The sequence below is a fragment of the Bos indicus x Bos taurus genome, chromosome 11, assembly GCF_003369695.1.
Source record: "Bos indicus x Bos taurus breed Angus x Brahman F1 hybrid chromosome 11, Bos_hybrid_MaternalHap_v2.0, whole genome shotgun sequence".
NCBI classification, from domain to species: domain Eukaryota; kingdom Metazoa; phylum Chordata; class Mammalia; order Artiodactyla; family Bovidae; genus Bos; species Bos indicus x Bos taurus.
Window position 1 is genome coordinate 47,929,022 of NC_040086.1, and position 27,873 is coordinate 47,956,894.

The window sequence follows — 27,873 nt, forward strand, 5'->3', positions numbered from 1 at the left end:
TTCTGTCGCTTTTTGCGTGTCTGACTCTTTGCGACCCCCTGGACTGCAGCACGCCAGGCTTCCCTGTCCTTCACTATCTCAGGGAGCTTACTCAAAGTCAAGTCCACTGAAGCAGTGATGACATACAACCATCTCGTTCTGCGTCGTCCCCTTTTCCTGCCCTCAAATTTCCCAGCACCAGGGTCTTTTCTAATGAGTAGGTTCTTCGCATCTAATAGCCAAAGTATTTGGAGCTCCAGCATCAGGACTTCCAGTGAATATTCGGGGTTAATTTCCTTTAGGATTGACTAGTTTGAATTAACTGCCCCATTTTCACCGAAAAATACACAAAGCGACACAGTCCTAAGTCCAACAAGACAGTCAAGATCAATCACTAAAACATGTGCAAGGCAAAAGAAAGGAGAGAGAAAACACTGAAGAGGCAACTTCGGGAGCGCTTTAGAGGACGCACCGCGTCTTCGGATGGGCTCTGCTTGCTTGCCCCTAGGCTGGGGCGCCCAGTTCCTTCCCCGCACCCGCCCCTCCTCAACGCCGCCCGCGGGTGCTCCCCTCGTGGCCCGCCCTCGCCCCGCCCTCCCTCTTGGCCCCGCCCTCCCCCCCGCCCCGCAGCCGACGTCAGTTGTTATGTCTCGGCTCTGGCCGCGGCCGCAGTTGATCCTCTACGCTGGAGGCGGCCGTCGCTGCCTCGTGAGGTGGCGGGGGCGTCGGGGACGGCGGCCGAGACCCGCGCCGCCCATCTGAGCCGGGTGGGAGCTTCGTGACCGGGAGGCCGCCCGATAGCCGTCCCGGGGAGCCGTCTGGGGCCTATTTCTGCTTTTTTTGCCCTCCTGGACCGTCGTCTCGCGCGCCCCCATTTCCTTCTGCAGAGACTGCGACGCCCCCTCACTGGCCGGGCCGCGTCGCGGTGCCCGCCCGCCCGAAAGGCGCAGCCTGCCGGCCTGAGCGAACCTGGAGCCGCCGCCGTCGCCGTGTCCGCCACGCTTCTCGCGGAGCCTGGGCGGCCGGCGGGGCCTGGAGCCTGGGAGCCGGGCGCGGCGCTGCAGCGGCCGCTCCTCCCCGCGCTGGGCCCCGGGCCTGGCCCGGCCGAGCGCCGCGCCCTCCTGACCGCGGCCGCTGGAGCCCGGCCTTGGCCCGGCCGGCCCCAACCGCCTCTTGGGCCTGCCGTCGTCCGGCCCCGGCCTGCAGCCCGACCCCCGCTTCCTTTGTGGACCTGAATGATTTTTTTTTTCTTTTGGCCTCCCCTTTTCCTAAGATCACGGTGCTGGAAGGCCGACCCCGCCACTTCGATCAGTGCCTCCCCGCCCGGGGAAACGGCCCTCCTCTTGTTTTCCCCTCGGGCTCTTCCCGCGCCTCCCTCCTATCCGGGTTTAATTAATTGATGGAGTTTTTTTAGTCCCCCCCACCTTTTTTTTTTTTCTTGCCTCTTGACTAGAAGGCCCCGCGCGAGTCCCTGCGTCTCTGCCCCTGGTCATCTGTTCCTCACCCCCACACATACCACCCCCCACCCACCCCGGTCCACCTGCCTCCCGCCGGGGATGGCCTCGCGGTGACGGCAGCCAGGACCCCACGGCGAGCTGGTGCCCTCGCCCACGCACCCCCCCGAGTCTACCCTCCTCCTCTCCGTATTCTGAGCTCTCTGAAAAGAGAGGAGACGCAGGGGAAGATGTGGCTGAAGCTTTTTTTCTTGCTCCTCTATTTTCTGGTCCTTTTCGTCCTGGCCAGGTTTTTTGAGGCCATTGTGTGGTATGAAACTGGCATCTTTGCCACCCAGCTGGTGGATCCGGTGGCGCTGAGCTTCAAGAAGCTGAAGACCATCCTGGAATGTCGGGGGCTGGGGTATTCGGGGTTGCCCGAGAAGAAGGATGTCCGGGAACTGGTGGAAAAGTCAGGCAAGTATCTGCTCCCCGAGGGTCTCCTCTACTCGTGGGCGAGCGGGGTGGTCTCCCAGGATGAGTCGATACCTCGAAAGGTTAAGTAGATTACTTCCAGAGCCGCCTAGATTTTCTTTGTCCAGTTTTTCTACCAAAAAAAAAAAGGGAGTAAACCCCAGTTTTCAGAAGGGGCCTGGAATTATTTGTAGGGGTGTTGGCATGTCTTCCTAAGATTATTTTTTAAATAACAGTTTCACGTGCAGCTTTTAGCGTTGTTTACGGAGTGGTTTTCTCAAAATTTGGAAATGTCAACCAGTCACAAACTGGAAAGCATGATTTGTCAGTTGAAATTCATAAGGCTATAAGAAAAGAAGAACCCCCATAACGTTGACTATGGATCGAAGCATTTGTCACCGTAGTAATAGCAAGATACCGGAGGGAAAAACATTCCTGAAATATTTAATATCAAAGAAGCATTTAGGCCTAGGATTTCAATTTTATTTTATTTTTTCTTCTAATTTTATTGAGATATAATTGACGTGCAGCACTGTACAAGTTTAAGGTGTGTAGCATGATGATTTGTATGTCATGAAATGGTAATCACAGTAAGTTTAGTGAACATCGGATGCCAAATTAAATGGAAAAACATTTTTTTTAAGATATACATTTGAAATAATGAGTTTAAATTTAGAGAAAGTGTACATGGCGCAGTATTAGCTTTTCATACTTTAAATTTGGTGAAAATAAGGTGATTTTTATGCGGAATGTCTACCTTGTTTGTTTTGAAAGAGTTTATTTCTATTTCTGTAATGATTTTTTTTTTTATTGTATCTTGGATGAAAACTATTTTTTCCCTTCTGTACCACAAGCACTGCTGTATCAACTTAAATGGGTTGAGAAATAGAACTGAGCCAAGAGACATTTAACATGTTAACGCGTGCAGTTGCAATAACTTAGTTTTGGGGTAGAATTTGAGTGAGAAATACACATAATTTTTTTTTCACCCCTGACAAACTATATCTTTGTTTAGACACATTTCCTGGAAGGGAGAGGGTACTGTAATTTGAGAAAGGCATTTTGGGTTGCTGTAGGAAGCAGTTGAAAGTGATAGTTAACTTTTTTGTTGTTTCAGGTATATCTGTCAGCTGTGTGTTTTTTATTTATAAGAGTTTTTTTCCTATTTAGTATATTACAGCCATGCAAATATGATAGACAAGAATACTAACTTCAGAGGACTTTAGCACCCACATGTTTGTTGGTTACAGTTAGGATCATTACTGGGACAGAAGAGTAAACATTCTCTGTAAAAGTGACCATTTTTTCTTTAAATTTGCATAAAATTGTGCCTCTTGTTTATTGACTGGTTTTTGATTACTTTTATTTCTCCCATGGCTGAGGTGTAGTGTAGAGGGAATAGAGTAAGGTAAAAGATCTCTAATAAATAAACTCTCTAGGTTTAGAAATAAAAAGTGCCTTAACTGCCCAGGCCAAATCATTTTTCATGATAAAGTGATTTGATAACACATTTTTTTTCTTTTGATTTTGATTTTATTTAGCATTGCCTTCCTTTGAGCCTAAAAATGCTTGTAACTTTGAGCATACAAAAAATGCACTTAATATTTAAAGAATACACACAGCCCACAAAAATATGGCTCAGATCCCATGTTTTATAGCACATCCCACAATTTATAAAGCAGTTTAACTTTATAGTTTAAGGATTTGCTGTGAATGGTTTTGCTGCTATCATCATGATACGGTGCTTGTTTTGCCTTGTGAACAGTTGACAAAAGTTAATTTGATGGCAGTGTTTTTCTTTACTTATTATTTCATGATACAAACTATAAATTTGCACTGTAAGTGTGTATGAATATGAAATTTGTTCTTATAGATAATCTTTTGTATCTGACCTTCAAGTCACATAAGCCTTGTTGCTATTTCATGCAGGTGATGACAGTCAGTTTCAGAAGTATATAAATCATGCTATTTTAAAATTTAAATAGTGTATTTACATAAAATACCTGGACACAAACTAAATAATACTGTGATGGCTTTGGGGACTGATATAAATTCAGTAATTTCCTAATGAATTATGTGATAACTCCAAGTCTGTTTTGTTCATTTTTGCCTGACACATAAAAGGTTCTTACATAATTAATGTGAATGTGTGAATATTAAACAGACATATTCATGTTCTACTCTTCTGTAGAATGCAACGCAAGTACAATGACATCATATAAAATAGAATTAATTATTGAAACATGAGATTTTTGAAATCTTATTAATGTTTTTTCTTTTCTTCAGGTGACCTGATGGAAGGTGAGCTTTATTCTGCACTCAAAGAAGAAGAAGCATCTGAATCTGTTTCTAGTACCAATTTCAGTGGTGAAATGCACTTCTATGAGCTTGTAGAAGACACAAAAGATGGCATCTGGCTGGTTCAGGTATTAGAAACAGTGATAGAAGTGAAATAATTGTTACCAAAATAGTAGTCACCAGCTGGTGACCCTTCTGTGTACTTGTGTCATCTTTCTTAGACATAATCAGTTCTCATGGGAAGGCTTCAGTGTCCGCTTAAAGAGGTTTTGCAGACCAAGGAAAGCGAACATTAATTAAAGAGTGGGGAAAGGGAAGTGGTGGGGAAAGAAAGTTGGACTGTTTAGAATCAGGAGAGGCAAATCCATTTTTGTTGTCAGAGCTTCATTAAGAAACACATGTATTCCTTTTATTTAGTGATTTGTGCTTTTTCTCCCAGTTTTTATTCAGTGATCCAAATCATTTTTGTTTTTAAAGAAAAAACCCTAAAGTAAAAGTAAAGGAGTCCTTTTGTTAGGGAAGTAACCAGCTGTGTGCCTAATAGAAGAAGCAGTGTTGTGGGAAATGGTAGGGGGCTTACTACTTTGCTCATGAAATTGATGAGATTATAATTTTAGACCTTGGCTCTTATGCTGTCAGAACTGTGAGATTTAGTTAGCAATTAGAGTTTTAGAGCTATGAAGGGCCTCAAAAAAAATCATCTTTAATGCTTCTGAAAGTGTGGTTTATGGTAAGTGAGTGGACACGCATTATCATTTGGGTATTTTTATGTAAGGTAGAAAAATCAGTATTATATTGAACATGTAATTTCATAACATTGCTGAGAGAAAGTCTGCTGCTGCTGCTGCTGCTGCTGCTGAGTCGCTTCAGTCATGTCCGAGTCTGTGCAACCCCATAGACGGCAGCCCACCAGGCTCCCCCATCCCTGGGATTCTCCAGGCAAGAACACTGGAGTGGGTTGCCATTTCCTTCTCCAATGCATGAAAGTGAAAGTGAAGTCGCTCAGTCGTGTCCGACTCTTCCCGACTCCGTGGACTGCAGCCTACCAGGCTCCCCCGTCCATGGGATTTTCCAGGCAAGAGTACTGGAGTGGTGTGCCATTGCCTTCTCCGAAAGAAAGTCTAAAGTTGTTAAAAGTAACTTCACTTAAAGTAACATCTTAAATAAATTAGCAACATTAATTCAGCTAAAATTATAATTATTGAACCAGGATCAAATCCCAGGTCCCCTGATTTCTTGTCCAGTGTTATTGCCATTTCACATTGGGGTTGGCAAAGTTTGGTTCAGGGCATAGGAAACAAAATAGCTGTTGCTTCATATTTCTTTCTTGAGAACAATGACTGCAAAATAAGGTAGAAAAAGCTGGGAGTTGAGGGACCTTAGCAGCGAATCTGATCCTGTCACTGATTTGCAATATGATTGTGAACAGATTTTCTGTTGCACGTGGCCTCAAATAAATACATTTACACCTGAAGAAGATAGAATAGTAGTTCCTTAGCCTAACTGTTGACGTTTGGAAATTCTTTAGCTGATTGCATTGGATATCACATGACCTTTCCTTTACTTGCAATCTTCCTATAGTATTTGACCATTTATCCTCCTGTTAATCTATTAATAATTTGACATTTTTAAAATTCAGGATTCCTTAAGTGGGCGCTCTGCCGGGTGCGTGCTCAAGCACGCGTGCAGCCTCGCGTGCACGCGCGCACGGGGCCTCTAGCCGCACACGCCCCAGTTGAAAAAATAAAATAAAATAAAATTCAGCAAGCAGAAAAACTGGGAGGAGCATATGGGTACTATCTATACATTATCCATCAAATTCTAGTCTATTTCTGTGTTATTAGTATTGAAAAAATAAACTGTAGCGTCTTTAAAGCCTTAATTTATAAATAGTTATTCTGTTTCTTTCCCCAGATATTTAGTTCTGATAGTCTGATTGAGGAAGACTTGTGGGTTTGGTTTTGGTATTTTCAATTCATTACTGAGATTGAACTGAACAGCCAGTCCCAGTGCCCTATGTGTTACGTTTGTCCATGTTTGTCATTGAACAGTCCCATGGAGATGAGTGATAAAGAGGCTGAACACCTTCCAAAATTAGAAAACCCATGGCAAAAGTCTGGAAATCCTTTTGGTGTATAGAGTGTTGCCTATAGACAACAAGCACATTCTGCTTCACTAATTCACAATATAGTCTTAGCTTCTAAATGATCTATTATTTTTTGATATCATATTAAAGATAAGCATGGATTAAACTCCCTTGATACATTACAAAATTCATCCAGTTTATTCATCAGTTAATTGTGCACAAGGCCAGAGATACATGAGAACATACACCAGCCTAACTCCTTGCTCTCTGAAGCAACTCACATTCTATTTGGGAGAGGGAGGCACTAACTAAATAAATATTTAATATAACATCAGTTAATGGTAAGTGCTAAGACAAATAAGCAGAGTAAGGAGACAAGGGAGTGGCTAAGAATTCTCTAATAAGGTGACATTTGAATGAAGTGAAGAACAAGTAATGAATGGTAGTGAATGTTAATGTTATACATTCTTATCACTAAGTTATTTTTCCCTGAGAATGTTTTTTTAAACTTCATAAGTGTTAATAGTTAATGGTGCAGTAGGACACAGTTTTTCTAGTGACCTTCAAGATTTGCACTGATCACCACTGTCTGGCTTGTGTTCCCCGCGTCCAGTGGCTTGCATCTGTCAAATGGCTGCTTGGGTTGAAAGAACAGTCTCTGGCAGGACAACTGAGAAGACTGAGATAGAAACCTCGGTTACAGTGTCCTCAGCACTGAACTTACCAGCTAAGCTCATCGGCACAGACACTTGGCTCTTAAAAGAAAGCTGTGTTGTTGTTTTTAATTGAAAATACCTTCTCAAAACAGAAGAGAAATATTCTCTCAATTGCTTGTCAGTCTTTCAGTTCAGGTTATATTTCTTTGATCTTTTGTGAAGGACAGCATTCAGGGTTTCAGTTGTTAACTATTTGAATTATCAATCTTTTCTGTTTGTTTTGAAAGAAATCAACTCATTTCAGTTTGCTCTGTCATCGCTGCTGTTGCTGTTTTAATCTGTGAGGGTGTATAGAACTCAACCAATTCAGTGTTCTTCATATTGCATTTGTTTTAGGTAGCTTGTGTAAGAAATATTTAAGGATATCAAAATTCTTTTTATTTTTCCTCCCAGGTTTCTAATATCATTTTCTTAATCAGATGAATTATACTCTCCTTCTGTGTTTATTGAAGAAAAATGTAATTAGGTAGCATATAATTGATAATTAGCACTTTATATTTCATATATTATGTTATTGAAGGGATGTTTCGGTATACTGATTTAAGGGGGAAAGTCACTTTAATAAATGGATATTGTTGTTGTTTAGTTGCCACATTATGTCTAACTCTGCGAACCCATGGACTGTATGTAGTCCTCCAGGCTCTTTTGTCTGTGGGATTTCCCAGGCAAGAATACGGGTTGTTGTTGTTCAGACAACAGAATACTGTTGCTAAGTCATGTCCAGCTCTTTGTGATTCCATGAATCCCTGTCCTTCACTATCTCCACTGTGGTATAATAGTGGATAGAATACTGGAGTGGGTTGCCATTTTCCTCTCCAGGGGATCTTCCTGACCTAGGCATCAAACCCGCATCTCCTGCATTACAGGCAGATTCTTTACTGCTGAGCCACTGGGGAAGCCCTGTGTAAATGGGTGTATGACTTAGCTATTCCATTACTTAGTTCATTCTTTTTCTGGAATGAATTGGTAATCTAGATTGACTGATTACCTTTTTCGGTGACACTGCATGTAGATGACACTACAAAAGAAAAAGTTAGTTTCTGTAATTTAATTAACTCATTCTATATCCATTATGAGGAAGGAAATAGCAGCCCACTCCAGTATTCTTGCCTGGAAAATCCCATGGACAGAGGAGCCTGGTGGGCTATAGTCCATGGAGTCGCAAAGAGTGGAATACAGTTGAGTGACTAAGTACACACTACAATTTCTGTCTTCTCAGTAACTCATGAGTTTATTTTCTGAATCATATATGTTGACGATCTTCATATCTTTCTGTTAATTGTTTTAAGATGTATTAGCACTCATGACGGAGAAGGCAATGGCACCCCACTCCAGTACTTTTGGCTGGAAAATCCCATGGACAGAGGAGCCTGGTGGGCTGCAGTCCGTGGGGTCGCTGAGGGTCGGACATGACTGAGTGACTTCACTTTCACTTCTCACTTTCATGCATTGGAGAAGGAAATGGCAACCCACTTCAGTATTCTTGCCTGGAGAATCCCTGGTGGGCTGCCGTCTATGGGGTCGCACAGAGTCGGACACAACTAAAGCGACTTAGCAGCAACAGCAGCGCTCATGAATTAGCCTTACATTAGAATATTAGCATGCTTCTTTTTTTTTTTTAATATTTATTTATTTTACAGCATGCAGGATCTTTAGTTGTGGCATGCAAACTCTTAGTTGCTGCATGTGGGATCAAACCTTGGCCCCCTGCATTGGGAGCACAGAGTCTTAGCCACTGGACCATCAGAGAAGTCCCTATATTTCTTTTCATGTGAAACTTTTCCATAGTTCTATCTTCTCTGTAATAAGAGGTAGGAAGAACTAATTGTAGTTTCTAAGGCAGCAGTACATATGGGACATATTTACCAATAATAGACTATGTAATCTATGAAAGAACCAAGTCATCTTTTTTCAGTCAGCTCTTAGTTTTCTTGCTCTGTTCCTAACCTAACCTTGTATCTTTCATTAGTTATTTATTTCCAGTTGTGTAGATTCTTTGATGCTACTGCCAACCAATCTTTTTAGCATCACAAATAGAAGTTTCTTTTCTTTCAAAAGATTCTTGCTCAGAGAGGCAGATGGAATAGTACATCTGAAATTAAGAAGTTAGCATACATTATAGGTTTTATGGATTTATCCTGTTCTTAACATTACTATTTCTGTATTTTGACTTTTGTTCAAAGAAGTTCAAAGACGGACTGTGCTATCTATTCTCTACTGGCTCTGTCACATCATAAGGAATTTAACATCACCGTAGTTGAGGTAGCAATGAAAAGCATATGCTTTAAAGTAAAGCTTTAGGTCAATATTTATTGAAGTTATTATATTAATATAGTTCCTGATTGGCTGAAAAGAGTTACCAGCTGTTTTAAAATTTTATTTTTTTACTCCTAGATAGTAGTTTTGTTCAAGGAAATTCTAACTTATTTATTGCTCTCGTTACACAATGTAAAGGTGAAATACTTGGTAAGTCTTCCTTTATTTTGTATTAGTGAAAAGCTTTTATTTGTGTTTACTCATGATGAAAGCTAGTGAGGCTACCAAAGAATTAAATGCTATTGAGTTTTGGTTTTATCAGTTAATCATCTTCACTTAATGATCTTATACAATTTGCATATATATATTTAGATTGTCTATGATTTTTTTAAAGTAGAAAACTCCTTGTTATAATGCAATATTGAGAGAGGCAGAAAATACCATAGTTCTACACTCCTTTTATATAGAGTTATTTAATTTAGCCTCCATGTTGTATAAGAATTGACAGTATTAAAAGGTATATAACAAATGTTCTGATTAGTAATAAAACCCACCTCTGAAAAATAGGCAAAAATGTGTAGGTTTTTTCTTATACAAATGTAATACATGTGGAAGGGACCCAGCAATAACCCGAGACCCGGTTTCTCTTGGGAAGCTTAACTGAACTGTAGAAGTTTGACATCATAAAATATGGGAATTTAGTGTTTCACATTGTCCAACTGAGTTCCTTCCAGTGTGTGCTGAACCCAGTGTCATGAAAGGCAATTGTTAACATCTCTTCCCAACTCCACATTTAGAAATATCACTTTAGTAACTTGAAATCAGCTGTGTGGGAGGAAGTCTGTAAATGATAGAAATCAGGACTTCCATTTTCTTCTAGAGAGCTCATAGTTAAACATTTACCAGCCAACCACTGGTTTCATCCATTCATCCAACCATCGTACAAATATTTATTGAAATATAATGTGTGCCAGCTGAACCTTGTGAGGAAGGCAAAGAAGATGAGTAACCTACAGTCTATGCCATAAAACAGCTTACTGTTTGATTTACTAAAATGTATGGGCCAATAAAAAAATGTTAGCATAGATCATCTTTACCAGCTAGTAAGTTAGGTGGTCTGTAATGGTGCTTCCATCTTGAGAGATCCTAAAAAACTATTAGACAATGAAGTGGAATCCAGGAAAATTAGTACTAGGAAAAATTTAGTAGTTTTTCTCCTGGAAAAAAGTGTATTTTTAAATACACTAAATTGGAAGTCTTCATGTGTAACTGGACTGAAGAACATTGATGTGCAATAGCATAACCAGGTACTAGTTATACTAATGTTTGTCAGAAAACATCCCAGGTGACATGTTGCTGGGGAAGGGATTTTCATTCTAACAGAAGTCAGCTTGGAGCCTTTAGATAACCTATATAATCTGAAGTAAAATAATGAGTTCAGTTGCTCAGTCATGTCTGACTCTTTGCGACCCCATGAACTGCAAAATGCCAGGCCACCCTGTACATCACCAACTCCCGGAGTCCACCCAAACTCATGTCCATTGAGTCGGTGATGCCATCCAACTATCTCATCATCTGTTGCCCTCTTCTCTTCCTGCCCTCAGTCTTTTCCAGATCAGGGTCTTTTCTAATGAGTTGGCTCTTCGCATCAGGTGGCCAGAGTATTGGAGCTTCAGCTTCAGCATCAGTCCCTCCATTGAATATTTAGGACTGATTCCCTTTAGGATGGACTGGTTGGGTCTCCTTGCAGTCCAAGGGACTCTCAAGAGTCTTCTCTGGCACCACAGTTTGAAAGTATCAATTCTGTGGCGCTCAGTTTTCTTTATGGTCCAACTGTCACATCCATACATGACTACTGGAAAAACCATAACTATGACTATACCTATAGAGTCAAATAAAATGTTTTTTTTTTTTTCAAAGCCTAAGGGATTTTTCATTTTTATGTGGTTCTGTTAGGAATTATTAAACTCTTAAAAGCAGATATTAGAATCAGTTCAGTTCAGTTCAGTTCAGTCGCTCAGTCGTGTCCAACTGTCTTTGCGACACCATGAATCACAGCATGCCAGGCCTCCCTGTCCATCACCAACTCCCAGAGTTCACTCAGACTCACGTCCATCGAGTCAGTGATGCCATCCATCCATCTCATCCTCTGTCGTCCCCTTCTCCTCCTGCCCCCAATCCCTCCCAGCATCAGGGTCTTTTCCAATGAGTCAACTCTTCACATGAGGTGGCCAAAGTACTGGAGTTTCAGCTTTAGCATCATTCCTTCCAAAGAAATCCCAGGGCTGATCTCCTTCAGAATGGACTGGTTGGATCTCCTTGCAGTCCAAGGGACTCTCAAGAGTCTTCTCCAACACCACAGTTCAAAAGCATCAATTCTTCGGTGCTCAGATTTCTTCACAGTCCAACTCTCACATCCATACATGACCACAAGAAAAACCATAGCCTTGACTAGACAGACCTTTGTTGGCAAAGTAATGTCTCTGCTTTTGAATATGCTATCTAGGTTGGACATAACTTTCCTTCCAAGGAGTAAGTGTCTTTTAATTTCATGGCTGCAGTCACCATCTGCAGTGATTTTGGAGCCCAAAAAAATAAAGTCTGACACTGTTTCCACTGTTTCCCCATCTATTTGCTATGAAGTGGTGGGACCGGATGCCATGATCTTAGTTTTCTGAATATTGAGCTTTGAGCCAACTTTTTCACTCTCCACTTTCACTTTCATCAAGAGGCTTTTTAGTTCCTTTTCAGTGTCTGTCATAAGGGTGGTGTCATCTGCATATCTGAGGTTATTGATATTTCTCTTGGCAGTCTTGATTCCAGCTTGTGTTTCTTCCAGTCCAGCGTTTGTCATGATGTACTCTGCATATAAGTTAAATAAGCAGGGTGACAATATACAGCCTTGACGTACTCCTTTTCCTATTTGGAACCAGTCTGTTGTTCCATGTCCAGTTCTAACTGTTGCTTCCTGACCTGCATACAGATTTCTCAAGAGGCAGGTCAGGTGGTCTGGTATTCCCATCTCTTTCAGAATTTTCCACAGTCTATTGTGATCCACACAGTCAAAGGCTTTGGCATAGTCAATAAAGCAGAAATAGATGTTTTTCTGGAACTCTCTTGCTTTTTCCATGATCCAGCGGATGTTGGCAATTTGATCTCTGATTCCTCTGCCCTTTTTAAAACCAGCTTGAACATCAGGAAGTTCACGGTTCACGTATTGCTGAAGCCTGGCTTGGGGAATTTTGAGCATTACTTTACTAGCATGTGAGATGAGTGCAATTGTGCGGTAGTTTGAGCATTCTTTGGCATTGCCTTTCTTTGAGATTGGAATGAAAACTGATCTTTTCCAGTCCTGTGGCCACTGCTGAGTTTTCCAAATTTGCTGGCATATTGAGTGCAGCACTTTCACAGCATCATCTTTCAGGATTTGAAATAGCTCAACTGGAATTCCATCACCTCCACTAGCTTTGTTCATAGTGATGCTTTCTAAGGCCCACTTGACTTCACATTCCAGGATGTCTGGCTCTAGGTGAGTGATCACACCATCGTGATTATCTGGGTCGTGAAGCTCTTTTTTGTACAGTTCTTCTGTGTATTCTTGCCACCTCCTCTTAATATCTTCTGCTTCTGTTAGGTCCATACCATTTCTGTCCTTTATCGAGCCCATCTTTGCATGAAATGTTCCCTTGGTATCTCTAATTTTCTTGAAGAGAATAGCTTGCATAAATACGGCCCTGGGGTTAAACACTGCCACGTACCTGCTTCAGGGATGTTCCCATTTCTCTTCACACTCTTTTGTTGCCTGTGCTATAACCAGGGATGCTTATCAGTTATAGTGACCTAAATTGATTAACCTCTTGATACATTGTCATTGTAAATACAGACCTGAAGTGTTTGGGTTATTTGCAGCCTTGCTCAGGAAATAAGAGTGAAAGGGGAGTTACTAAAAACAGCAACAGGGACTATGGCAATATGATTTTACAGTTTTTTTTTTAAACCTGAGTAATCTGTAAAAGAAGTCAAGATTTCTTTGATTACTTAATGGATAAAAGAGCTACCATTTTGACTCTTCAGTGGTAGGAAAAGAAGAGAAGAGAAGAACCTGTCTTGGATCTCCCTTATTCTTCAGATAAAATTTATAAAGTACTTTTATTTATTTATTTATTTATTTATTTTATTTTTTATTTTTTTTTTATAAAGTACTTTTAGACAATAGAAAACTTTGGAGGCTAGGAACTTATTGGGTAATGTGCCTGTGTGAACCTCCTCAGAAAGCACTTTTACCTACTAAGACCATGTCCTCTCATTGCCCTCCTGGCTGCCTCAACCGTCTGAGCATTTTGATAATACATGTCTCCCTCCATGAGGCCTTTTATTTTCACTTAAGAGTACTATCAGAGCCATTAGTTCCGTGCCTTAAGTTGTGTATTTGTGTAGGTATTTATTAAGCATCAAAGTTACATTACATATGTTACATACCTATGTGTGTCTCTGTGGGTATGAGAATGATAGTATCAGTGATATACAGCAAGGGTTATTGGACAGTAATCTGTTGGCACATAACGTGAACTTTTTTATTATTTATTTATTTTTGGCTGCACTGGGTCTTGGTTTCTGTGAGTGGGCTTTGTCTAGTTGCAGGGACGGGGGCTGGGCCGGTTTTCTGGTGTGCAGGCTTCTCTTGTTGTGAAGCATGGGCTCTAGGGCTTCAGTTGCAGTGCACTGGGTTTAGTTGTTCCTCAGCATGTGGAATCTTCCCAGACCAGGGATCAAACCCCTGTCCTTTGCGTTGGCAGGCAGATTCTTAACCACTTAGCCACCAGAGAAGTTCTAAAGTGAACTTTAAGTCACTCTTCACCATCATGCAGGTTCTCTCCTCCTGGTGCCCTTGAAATTTCTCCCATGTCTGGGAGAGCCCAGACATGAGGTATTTGTACCGTCTCTTGCCTCACCCAGCACTCATTGCATATACTCACTCCCCTGGGATTTCACTTGCTGGAGGCTTTGTGAACATGGAAATGGCCCGCCCTTCTAGATAGCTTAGTGGCCCCCAGAGTATTGTCCTATAATGTTGAATTAAATAGTATCGGTACTGTAACATTCATGAAAAGTAACTTGGCCTATATACCCGGGGCTTAAAATACATCAAACATATGGATTCATGGAGACATAGGACATTTTTGGCTTTCCTTTATAAGTTCTCATTTAGTCATTTCTGGTTTTAATTTTTGTTTTTAATATATAATTTTTGTTTGTTTTTCTGATATCTCTATTGAAATTCCCTTAAAGTAGGAAGACAGAGAATAAAGGGAAAAGGTATTAACAATTAGAAAGGCTGAGAAAGAAGTCATTACATATTTTGAAGGTTAACCTATAGTTTTCTCTTTTAAAAATCTTTTTCTTCTTCCAATCCTAATTGTGTTTGAAAGCTATTTGCAAATTTGAAGTTAGAAGTTCAAGAATGTAGAATTTATTAATGGTCATTTTTTTTAATATGTTAGTATCTTTGTGATTGTTAAGAAAAATCCCATAGAAGTAGTAGTATTGATTCAGTCAGTTCAGTTCAGTCACTCAGTCGTGTCCAACTCTTTGCGACCTCATGAACCACAGCATGCCAGGCCTCCCTGTCCATCAACAACTCCTGGAGTCCACCCAAACCCATGTCCACAGAGTTGGTGATGCCATCCAACCATCTCATCCTCGGTTGTCCGCTTCTCCTCCTGCCCTCAATCCTTCCCAGCATCAGGGACTTTTCAAATGAGTCAGCTCTTTGCATCAGGTAGCCAAAGTATTGGAGTTTGTGCTTCAACATCAGTCCTTCCAGTGAACACCCAGGACTGATCTCCTTTAGGATGGACTGGTTGGATCTCCTTGCAGTCCAAGGGACTCTCAAGAGTCTTCTCCAACACCACAGTTCAAAAGCATCAATTCTTCGGTGCTCAGCCTTCTTTATAGTCCAACTCTCATATCCATACATGACCACTGGGAAGACCATAGCCTTGACTAGACGGACCTTTGTGGGCAAAGTAGTATCTCTGCTTTTTAATATGCTGTCTAGGTTGATCATAGCTTTCCTTCCAAGGAGTGTCTTTTAATTTCATGGCTGCAATCACCATCTGCAGTGATTTTGGAGCCCAGAAAAATAAAGTCAGCCACTGTTTCCCCATCTGTTTGCCATGAAATAATGGGACCGGATGCCATGATCTTCATTTTCTGAATGTTGAGCTTTAAGCCAACTTTTTCACTCTCCTCTTTCACTTTCATCAAGAGGGTCCTTAGTTCTTCTTCACTTTCTGCCATAAGGGTAGTGTTATCTGCATTCAGTCAAGCATAGTTTAATAGAAAACATGTGTTTGACTCTTGGTTCCATAATTATACTTTAGAAAAAAAGTGAAATTTGAACTTGTTGAACCCACACATGGTCATTTTTAGTAAGCTCATTTGGGTTATTTAAATTTTTCAGAGCAGAGAAATGACTCCAAGGTCCATTTTCTTCACAAGTTAATTCTAGAGAATAGGCTACATGGAGGAGAATATGGCTTACTTTTTAATTTGGTTTTGACCCCCTATGTATAACTGCCACAGAGTATGAGAATTCCCACAATGTTTTAGATCTTTTCCAGTAGAACAGTTGCTTTTTCTTACAAGAAGTACAGTGATAATATGATCATCCACTTAACAAGACCCAGGGATAGAATATGTTTTTCAGAAAAAGTAAATAGATGTATATGGTTGGTTTGATGCCATTTTAGGTGATTAAAGTTTCTGTTTTCCTTCTTGGGAATAGGTCATCGCAAATGACAGAAGTCCTTTGGTGGGTAAAATCCACTGGGAGAAAATGGTGAAAAAGGTGTCGAGATTTGGAATACGTACAGGCACATTTAACTGCTCCAGTGACCCCAGGTAAGTTGATGGCAATTCTTAGAATTTGAGTTCTGACCAGAAGTTTTCAATGTAATAAAGACAGTGGTATTAGAAGCCTGTTTAAACTGAAAATTAATTAGCATGCTTAGCACAGTGTTAGTTACACGGGTGCTTGATTAGTAGTTTTTGGTAACTGGCAGTTTCTTTCTTTCAGATCTCTTTTTATCTGGTTCTTCAGTGCTGTTTCTAACAGGGTGACTCTTTAGAGTATGTCTTTGGTCTTTTTTGTTTCAATTTTATTTCCCAAAGAGACTTCAGTACATTTATGGTTTTAGGTGACACCTTTGTGCCGATCTAAATCTTCCTTAATTCGAACTCCTAGTTTGCATTTTGACAGTCGTTTGCATCTGCCTACAAGTAACCCAGATGGAATATATTCCCTAAATCTAGTGTTCAAATTCATATTGATCTTTTTCTTTAGTAAATCGTGTCCTTTCTGCCTTTTTCTGTCCTTTAATATTTCTTTTTTTCATTTTCTCAGACAAGAATCTTTGCAAGCACTTTTGTTTCTTTTTGTCATCATCTCCAGTATTTAGTCATCACATTATTTTACTATCCCATTGTTCTTCAGAATGCGTTTTATTTGAATTTCTAGTGCCTCCAAGTTACAACTTGAATTTGTTTATTTAATTATCCTTTCAATAAATATTTAATGAAGGATTAGCATGTACAGCATGTTCTGTTTAGTGCTGAGGACAGGGCGTAGCATATGTACATAGAAACCCCCATGTTAGGTAGTTTCTAATGTAGGTAGACATGCCTGACATATATTGTCCCTTTTATGTGGTCATAGTGGGAGACCCATTGGCTGAAGAAGACCTGCCTCCACTACTGCTTCACCTCAGATTCTCCCACCCTTCTCCTTCAGGCGCATGTTTGCTTTGATTTTCCTCACTGTCCTTGTTCTGCTCACTTGTAACATAGGCTGAGACCTGTGGGAGGAGGACCCCTTAAAAGTTGAGGATAAGAAGGGATGTTGTTGTGTCTCCTCACTCACATGTAATCTCATTTACCCACAAAGCTCCCCTTTTCACCTTTACCATAGAATCTTGATTGTGTTGTGATGCCTTTGGTGTAAATGTCCACGATAGCCTGAGTGTTCATGTTCTTATGAAAAGGAAATCATTCTTATTTCTATCTTTTGTTTACCAAAGACAATTGCACTTGGTCTTATTCCATCATTCCCAAATAGAGTATAGGTGAAAGATCTCCCCGCAACCCCACTGGTGATTGCAATACCAGAATGAATGATAGTTCTAATATATTGATTTTTTTTGAGATAATGCCAAAAATCAGTACTTAACATAGCTAACTTATTGAAAAGTATTCAGAATTTGTTTTTTTAAAAATCAATAAACTAAATAATACATTTAAATACTATAACTTTTAAGTACATTAGAAAATATCAAGTAAAAATAAATATACAAAAATATAAAGTTTAAACACATTTCAGTCTAATATAAATTCTTAGATAACATTAATAGAAAACTCAAAATGAAACTAAGCAGAGTATAAAGTGAAAATAATCTATTAAGCATGAAAACCTGAAGGAAATAGTATATTGACTTTTAATATAATCTTGTAAAGGAAAATGCGTCAGAAGTGTCATGCTGCTGCTGCTGCTGCTAAGTCGCTTCAGTTGTGTCTGACTCCATGCAACCCCATAGACGGCAGGCCACCAGGCTCCTCCGTCCCTGGGATTCTCCAGGCAGTAACTGGAGTGGGTTTCCATTTCCTTCTCCAATGCCTGAAAGTGAAGTCGCTCAGTCATGTCTGACTCTTAGCGACCGCATGGACCGTAGCCTACCAGGTTCCTCCGTCCCTGGGATTCTCCAGGCAAGAATACCGAAGTGGGTTGCCATATCCTTCTCCACAGAAGTGTCATAATTGAGTCCAAATTTAGTACAAATTTTTCTAGCTTTTCTTTTGAAAAGCCCTATTTGATTTTATACCAGCTAAGGAATGGTAAAGAGAAACATATAAGCTACCTTTAAGTTTCCTCTGAATCCCTCATCTTGATCTTCAGATAATCCCCCCTCTTACTTATGATGGAGGGCTACAGTCCATAGGGTTGCAAAGAGTCAGACATGACTGACTATCTGTCCATGGGATTCTCCAGGCCAGAGCGCTGGAGTGGGTAGCCGTGCCCTCCTCCTGGGGATCTTCCTGACCGAACCCTCGGTCTTGTGGCTCCTGTATTGCAGGCAGATTCTTTACCGCTGAGCCACCGAGGAAGCCCATTTATGATGGAAAAGACCCTTTTTGAGCAACTCTTTCTTTTTTGCTGACTGCAGCTATCATTTTTTGTTATTAAAGAGACATTTTTACATCATTTTCTCTAGTCTTGTCACAAAGATAAAGATCTTGATGCAGAGTTATTTATATCTATTTCAATATTGTCATGTTCATTTCCATTTATTTGGAAACTCTGTTCTTGCCATAGATGGTATGCTTAGTCAGGGTCATTTTTTTCTTTCTTTTTTTTTTTGAGGATTATAGAGATACAGAAGAGCAAAATAGGGAGATAATAGAAAAGTGTTCAGAATGTCAGTGCAAGGTGTAACTGGGCAGGGAATAGTGTTATTCAGCAAGCATTTTAATATGTTGAATAGTTTCATCATCCTGATCTTAGATTTTTAAAATCAGCAAAACTGGTGAGTATCCCCTACTGCCTGTGTTGCTTTCTTTGACTATAGTTCTTTCTCTCGGGCGGCCTCAGGCACAGCCTCCTCTGACATGCTGGGCCCACTGTAGAGTGGTACTTTCCTGACCTGATTGGCTCCCCTTAAGAACATTCAGAACCACCACTCTGTGCAGCATCTGACTCTGTCCATGCCAGCAGTTTTCATTTCTTTCCCACACAGCCATCTTACCTGGCCTCAATTCCTCTCATTCCCCAACCTAGTGGTCTGTCTCAGGGAGCTTTTCCCTGCCAGGTCTATTCTTTACTCTTTTATTCCCCCATCTTTGGAGAAAGTAGAAAGTGAGGTGGGACATTTATCTTTAAGAGGTTGGAGAGGCAGGGCAGGGATAGTAGAGAGTGGATGGAGGGCCCTGGAATTACAGGAGTTGAGTGATAAATGGGCCAGGAGGGCTTATGATGAAACAGTCATGGGTGGGGACCCATGGAATAAGCAGGGAAGGGAAAGGAAGGAGGAGACTGGTGAGTGGGACAGGAAGGCCAGGGAAGACAGTGACCTTGTCTGAAGAAACAACAGCTTATAAACAATACCAAAGGTTCTTTTAATTTTTTTTCAGTGTTCCTTTTTTAAATATAATGTGCCATACCAGAATGGCACACTAAATACTAAAACTTAGTAGCTATTTTTTTTTTATCCTTTTTAGTCTTCAAATTGTCTAAGAGATCTCAAAAAGTTTAAGAATGGGAGGATATTTTTATGATGTTGTCGCCTTAAAAAGTTGTTTTGAATTAGCAGTAAGAAGTTTTTATATGGATATATGGCAATATAACATTATTAAAAAATAATATGAATATTAGTCTTATTTTCTGTTTAACAGTTGGGTTTTAAGATTGATATGATATACTTTGTGTGTTGGATTTCAAGTCTAGAAAACATGATTTAATCTGAAAGATACATGATGACAAACAAAATCTTATTGTCCTAGGTACTCTTAAATTCTTCTGCAGTGATAAACCTTAAAACTATCAATGTCACTTATCTCTGAGCTGAAAAGAAAGTACATAGTGCATTTGTTTTCTTCTATGAAGAAGTAAATGAACTAAGACTTTGCCTGTTTTATAGGGTAAAATTTTCTGTCAGAAAGACTGTAATTTAACTTATGACACAAATCAGAAAAGCCAAATATTCTCTAAGGTGGTTATAGAAAGATGAAAAGAATGACCAAGAGTAGAAATGTGTCATCTCAAGTATCCCATACAATTAAAAACGTAAAACAAGTTAGATAATTAAGATGTAAATAAGACAACTATCTATATGGAGTTCACTTGTGGTTTTGGTGGGGGTGGAGGAAAAACTAGCATTCATGTCAGTGAATTATTATTTTTCATTGAACAAAGACACAGAGTAGAAGGTATTTTATTCTGTAGGAGTATATAATTTTCAAGCCATTTCAATTAAAGCTGTATTGATATTAATGGTATCTGTGTTATTAAGGAAGTAAATCTAAACAACAAGGCGAGTTATGGTCTCTAATCCTGAGTCACCCAGATAGTTTCCCAGAGTCATTACTAATCTTGTCTTTGTGACATAACATGTTGTCTTCACTTACCTTAAATTGTATCATGAAATCCTGAGGTAAAATTGATATTGTCATTATAAAACCATGTGCCATGTATATCAAGACTTCTTTCTCTCTTAATCTGATCATATAAATGTGTAATATGATTATGTAATTTAGTTAAATGTAGGCAGTGGCAACCCACTCCAGTACTCTTGCCTGGAAAATCCCATGGCCGGAGGAGCCTGGTAGGCTGCAGTCCATGGGGTCGCTAAGAGTCAGACACAACTGAGCGACTTCACTTTCACTTTTCACTTTGATGCATTGGAGAAGGAAATGGCATCCCACTCCAGTGTTCTGCCTGGAGAATCCCAGGGACAGGGGGAGCCTGGTGGGCTGCCGTCTATGGGGTTGCACAGAGTCGGACATGACTGAAGCAACTTAGCAGTAGCAGCAGCAGCAATCTATGCTTATTACTAAGTAAAGCATAATATTTATGATTTTCACCTTAGTATTCTGAATAGCACAATAAAAAAGTAAATACTTTTTACCATTCATTTACAAATCTGTAGTGAACAAAATGTATCCACCTAGTAGATTTTGTTTTTTCCAACTTTACTGAGGTAAATTCATATGTCATAAAACTCCACATGGTAAGTTTTTAGGAAAGACTGTTTTGAAAAAAGAAGGAAACTGTTTCCTTATTATTAAATTATTAAAACTGATTATCTCTCCACTGTAATACAGCAGCTGTTTTCATTTTCTGGTATCTCCTTTCATTCATCTTTTAGTTTTTTTTTTTTTTTTTTTTTTTAGAAAGAGAGGTTTGTCACAAATATTATAGCAAGACCATGTCCATTTCCAAGATGATTAGAGTCCTGACCCCATTGGATAAAGCTAAACAAATGATTTAATTTTAAATTCTTCTATATTTACTGTCACAAAATGGGAGTCATCCTTGGACTGAATCTCTTTTTTTTCCAGCAATTTTATATTTATAGAAGAGTGATAAAGATAGTATAGAGTTGCCATATATAATCTTTCACCAAGTTTAGTTAGTATTTACATAACCATGGTATAATGGTCTAAAGAAATTAACACTGGTACAATACCATTAACTACATTACAGATTTTATTCCAGTTTCACCAGTTTTCCAATAATATCCTTTTTTCCTGAATCTCTTCTTAATCTGAAAACTTACTATCTTTGTTTCCTCTGTGTTAAATACTCCTCTTCATGGTCTCCATTAAAGAGATGAGGAGGTATAAAAAACATAGGACTTGCTCTTTACTTGTTGAGCTTTTGTGCAGATTTCTCTGTAATAGTGTTTGTGTGCATCAGGCATGTGGTGGGTGCTTGGGTTAATAAATGTGTGCAGCGTGGCTCCTACCCTCAGAAACTTGCATTCAAGTCAGGGACTCAGCATACAAGATAATCCATTTCCTTCTCTCTTCTTTGCCCACTTGAATCTAACCATTCTTCAAGACCTAGTTCAGTTCCCAAACCTTTTATGAAATCTTCACCAACTCAAACTCCCAATAAAAGTCCCTTTTTTTGAACTTCATTTACATTATTTAGTGGTAGGATATATACAGTTTTATTCTTTTGTCTCCTTAATAGGATTTAAAATTCTTTGTGAACAGGAATCATTTTCCTATTATATTTTGGATCCTACCAACACATAATGTATTGTTGTTGGTTAGTCTCTAAGTCATATCTGACTCTTTGCGGCTCCACGGACTGCCGCACTCCAGGCTTTGCTGTCCTTCACTCTCTCCTGCAGTTTGCTCAAACTCATATCCATTGATTCGGTGATGCCATCCAGCCATCCCATTCTCTGTTGCACCCTTCTCCTTCTCCCCTCAATCTTTCCCAACATTAGGGTCTTTTCCAGTGAGTCAGCTCCTCACATCAGGTGGCCAAAGTATTGGGGCTTCAGCTTCAGCATCAGTCTTTCCAATGAAAATTCAGGGTTGATTTCCTTTAGGATTGACTGGTTTGATCTCCTTGTCCAAGTGACTCTCAAGAGTCTGCTCCAACAATGCATTAGGTGCTGGATGTATGTGTCAGTTCCCTTGACTCTAAGGCTTTTTAAGCTCTAAGGTTTTTGTTTGAAAAAAAAAAAAAAGAGAGAAAGGGAGAAACAGAGATAAAAACAAAAAGATGATAAAAAGCTTTGCTTTTCCTCTTATACAGTTGGTACTACTTTTGATTGTTTACGGGTTATTTGTTTTGGGGGAGAGGGTATCTTTCAAGGGCTATGGAAATTATCAGGGAAAGACAAACTGTACAACAGGGAAGATAAGCAAGCTAGCTCATCTAGCAGCCTTGCTGTGTACTTACAGTTCCCTCTCTTACAGATACTGCAGGAGAAGAGGCTGGGTTCGATCCACACTCATTATGTCTGTTCCACAAACGAGTACTTCCAAAGGGAAAGTCATGCTTAAAGAGTACAGTGGGCGCAAGATAGAAGTAGAGCACATTTTTAAGTGGATAACTGCTCATGCAGCTTCTCGGATCAAAACCATTTATAATGCTGAACGCTTGAAAGAAGAATGGAATAAAAGTGATCAATATTGGGTAAAAATATACCTATTTGCAAACCTGGACCAACCGCCAGCTTTCTTCTCTGCACTAAGCATAAAGTTTACTGGAAGAGTTGAGTTTATTTTTGTAAATGTGGAAAAGTGGGACAACAAGAGTTATATGACAGATATCGGTGTCTATAACATGCCGTCATACATACTTAGAACTCCTGAAGGAATTTACAGATACGGAAACCACACAGGCGAGTATATATCTCTTCAGGCCATGGATTCATTTTTGCGCTCCTTACAACCTGAAGTAAATGATTTGTTCGTTTTGAGCTTGGTTCTTGTTAACCTTATGGCTTGGATGGACTTATTTATCACACAAGGAGCTACCATCAAGCGATTTGTGGTTCTCATAAGCACTTTAGGGACGTATAATTCTCTTTTAATTATCTCCTGGCTACCTGTGTTGGGCTTTTTACAGCTCCCTTACTTAGATAGCTTTTATGAATATAGCTTAAAATTGTTGAGATATTCCAATACCACCACACTGGCTTCATGGGTAAGGGCAGACTGGATGTTTTATTCCTCACACCCAGCCTTGTTTCTTAGTACATACCTTGGACATGGTTTACTAATCGATTACTTTGAGAAGAAGAGACGGCGCAACATCAACAATGATGAAGTCAATGCCAATAACTTAGAATGGTTATCAAGTCTATGGGACTGGTACACCAGCTACCTCTTCCACCCGATTGCTTCTTTCCAGAACTTTCCTGTAGAATCTGATTGGGACGAAGACCCTGACTTGTTCTTGGAGCGATTAGCTTTCCCTGATCTTTGGCTTCACCCCCTGATACCGACTGATTATATAAAAAACTTACCAATGTGGCGATTTAAATGTCTTGGAGTCCAGTCTGAAGAGGAAATGTCGGAGGGTTCTCAAGATATTGAGAATGACTCAGACAGTGAGAGCACAGACACTTTGAGCAGTGAGAAGGAAGTATTTGAAGATAAACTGAGCATCATTCACAGTTCTCCAGGAAGAGCAAGTCACTGTGATGCTGAGGCTTGTTCCTGTGCCAATAAATATTGTCAGACCAGCCCTTATGAAAGGAAGGGGCGGTCCTATGGATCATATAGCGCTAATGAAGATATGGAACCTGATTGGTTAACTTGGCCTGCTGATATGCTGCACTGTACTGAATGTGTTGTATGCCTAGAGAATTTTGAAAATGGATGTTTGCTAATGGGGTTGCCTTGTGGTCATGTGTTCCATCAGAATTGCATTGTGATGTGGTTAGCTGGGGGCCGACACTGTTGCCCTGTCTGCCGGTGGCCTTCTTATAAAAAAAAGCAGCCATATGCACAACACCAGCCCTTGTCAAATGACTTCCCATCTTAACTATGTGCAATTTGTCCTTTATAAGCTTTGCGTATCTTACAGCCTGCCTTTTTAATGTTAGTCACAATGTTTTTGTGGTTTGACGTTTAGTTTAATGTTAGTGCAGTGACAGGAAATACACATTATGCTAATGTTGATGACAATTATTTGGTTGCCTTGTGTGTCAATTTGAATGCATACTTAATTGTAAAAATTTTTATTTACAACATTGGAAATTCAGAAGTTAATGTTCTTTTGTAAGCACAAAGAAAGTATGATAGAAATTTATCCTCGCAAGACTTTACAAGGTAGGATCAAATTCTAATGGAATTGAGGCAGTTTCTTATCCTAAATGTTTCCTTCCTTTTTACAATTTCTGTCCAGTACCTCTTGGTTAAATAATGTATGCTCTGAGACATGAAATTAAAACAGACCTATGAAATAAATTATTTTAAAACCAGAAGATTACAGCTTTTCTAATGTTAAATTGTTTTTGATAAGGTGGCTGAGTGCTCTAAGTGTTTTGCTTGTTTGCTAATTTCACAGTTGAGTCACATATGGTTCTTGGATTAATGTGGCGGAGGTGGGTGGTGGAGGAGACAGATTATGTTGCTGACACTGGCCAGAGGTGGTATTAGTCCTCCTTGGTTAGCTTTGATGGGAAGAAATTTCATGGTGGGTGTTTTTAAAAGTATTAAATCATTTATGAGTATATTCAAGTAAACAAAATCAGCTATAGCATACTAGCCACACATAGATTACTTGATATATTTTTCCTGACTTTTTATTTTGAAAAATTTTTTTAACTATAGAGAAATTGGAAATATAGTACAGTGAACATTCACTTGTCTCATTCACCCAGTATTTACATCTTGTTACATTTTCTTTATCTCCTCTATGTCTATAATCTTTTTTTTCTTTTCTCTTTTTTTCCCCTGATTCCTTTGAGAATAAATTTCAGTCATGATGATGCTTCTATACTGTTAAATGTATCATCATGTGTCTCCTAAGGACATTTTTTACACATCCACCACACCATCATCACACCCAGAAAATGTAATGTTGATTTAACAGTATCTAATACACAATTCATACTCCCCAGTTGCTCCCAAAATATTCTGTATCTTTATATGTTTCTGTTTGTTTTCATTGGGAACTCAGACAGGGTTTATGCATTGGGTTTAGTCTCTTTTCTTTTATTCGTTTCTCTAGAGCAGTCACCCTGCCCTACCCACTGCCCTCTCCCCACCCCCCACACACACTTTTTAAGTCTTTTCTGACATTTTTGCAGAGTACAGGCTAGTTGTCTTAAAGTGTTCCACATTTCTGGATTTGTCTTGAGTGTTTCTTCATAATTAGATGAAAGAACTTTGCCTGGGTGGTCTCTATTTCTCATTTGTATAACATCGGGAGCGCATGATGTCAGTTCATTCCATTGTTGGTGATGCTGAATTTGCTCAGGTAATATCTGCTTTATCTTTGCAATGTAAGGTATTTTCCACTTGATAATTAAGAAGGAATCTGTGAGGCCGTGTGAGTATCCTGTTCTTCAGCAACCTTTAACCTAATGGTTTTAACATCTGTTGATGATTGTTGGCCTGAATCTGTTACTAAATAAGAGTTGTGACGTGGAGATTTTTAAATTCTGTCCTTCATTCTGCATTTAGTAGTGGCATTTTTTGTGTGTATAGAGGAGCTTTCCATTTTTTCATCTCATACTTTGAAATGTCACTGTAGATCAAGATTCTTTTTATATTCAGTGTGTTAAAATTCATTATTCTTTTTGATGCACAAATCATTCCAAATTTGGTAAGCGGGAGCCCCTCTAAGCTCGTTCTTATGTCCTGTTGACATCCCTTTCGATCTTGAAACACTTTGTTGCTTTTGGACACAAGATATTCCAGACTCACTTTGTATTTTCCCTGGCCCAACCCTGTAATATGCCATTTCTTCAAAGCACCCAAATTTCATGGACTTTTTAATATCCTTTACCTTCTGTCCCTCAAAATGGTAAGAAAATTAAATTTTCTCTTTCTGAATTGCTGCTGGGTCATTAGCAGAAACATTTTTTTCCTTCATGGTGCACTGAGCCTCATTTTCATACAGGAATGGGAATAGTAAGAAATAGCAGTTACTAACTTTGTATTAATATTTGGAAGATAATCAAGGAGAACTCCTTGGTCCAAAGACCAGTGCCAATCTTTAGAAAGGTTTATGAACTTCCCTACCCATCTTAAACAAAAGGACACTGACTAAAATTTTTAAATAAGAATATAAGCACTGCTCCTTATGCTCTTATTTTCCTTTTGGAAAAGAAAATAATATTACTGTTAATGTTTCCTAGAGTTCTGCCATTGGTCCAGTGTTCTTTTCTCTCTGGTGTTTTCAGCAGATGTCCCAAATCACCATGTTCAGGCGAAGACCCCTCCCCAGATCTTCAGTTTCATGTATAGCTCTCTGCTGAACAGCTCCTTCTGAGTGCTCTTAAGTAATTCAGTTCAGTTCAATTGCTCAGTCGTGTCCAACTCTTTTCGACCCCATGAATCGCAGCACACCAGGCCTCCATGTCCATCACCAACTCCCGGAGTTCATTCAAACTCATGTCCATAGAGTCAGTGATGCCATCCAGCCATCTCATCCTCTGTCGTCCCCTTCTCCTCCTGCCCCCAATCCCTCCCAGCATCAGAGTCTTTTCCAATGAGTCAACTCTTCGCATGAGGTGGCCAAAGTACTGGAGTTTGACCTTCAGCATCAGTCCTTCCAATGAACACCCAGGACTGGTCTTCTTTAGGATGGACTGGTTGGATCTCCTTGAAGTCCAAGGGACTCTCAAGAGTCTTCTCCAACACCACAGTTCAAAAGCATCAATTCTTCAGTGCTCAGCTTTCTTCACAGTCCAACTCTCACATCCATACATGACCACAGGAAAAACCATAGCCTTGACTAGACGGACCTTTGTTGGCAAAGTAATATCTCTGCTTTTGAATATGCTATCTAGGTTGGTCATAACTTTCCTTCCAAGGAGTAAGAGTCTGTTAATTTAATGGCTGTAGTCACCATCTGCAGTGATTTTGGAGCCCAAAAAAATAAAGTCTGACACTGTTTCCACTGTTTCCCCATCTATTTGCTATGAAGTGATGGGACTGGATGCCATGATCTTAGTTTTCTGAATGTTGAGCTTTAAGCCAACATTTTCACTCTCCTCTTTCACTTTCATCAAGAGGCTTTTTAGTTCCTCTTCACTTTCTGCCATAAGGGTGGTGTCATCTGCATATCTGAGGTTATTGATATTTCTCCCAGAAATCTTGATTCCAGCTTGTGCTTCTTCCACCCCAGCGTTTCTCATGATGTACTCTGCATATAAGTTAAATAAGCAGGGTGACAATATATAGCCTTGAGGTACTCCTTTTTCTATTTGGAACCAGTCTGTAATTAGTGAATCTCAAAGCAGCTCTACCTTCTCTCTCTGTATCCCCTAGTCTTCGTCTTATGGTCCTGATTTCAATTCATACATATAATATTGTCCATAATGAAATGTATTTTATGGAAAAGGAAATAGCAACCCATTCCAGTATTCTTGCCTGGAAAACC

At 39.7% G+C, this 27,873-nt stretch overlaps 1 protein-coding gene across 1 annotated transcript; it reads left to right on the plus strand.

Annotated features, from left to right (window-relative positions):
- Nucleotides 1-1,314: 1,314 nt before the first annotated feature.
- Nucleotides 1,315-24,745, plus strand: RNF103 (ring finger protein 103). The gene is made up of 4 exons (XM_027555498.1): nt 1,315-1,889; nt 4,173-4,312; nt 16,030-16,145; nt 22,728-24,745. Exons 1-4 carry the CDS (start codon nt 1,664-1,666, stop codon nt 24,301-24,303), a joined length of 2,058 nt encoding a protein of 685 aa, XP_027411299.1. The 5' UTR covers nt 1,315-1,663; the 3' UTR covers nt 24,304-24,745.
- The last annotated feature ends 3,128 nt before the right edge of the window (nt 24,746-27,873 follow it).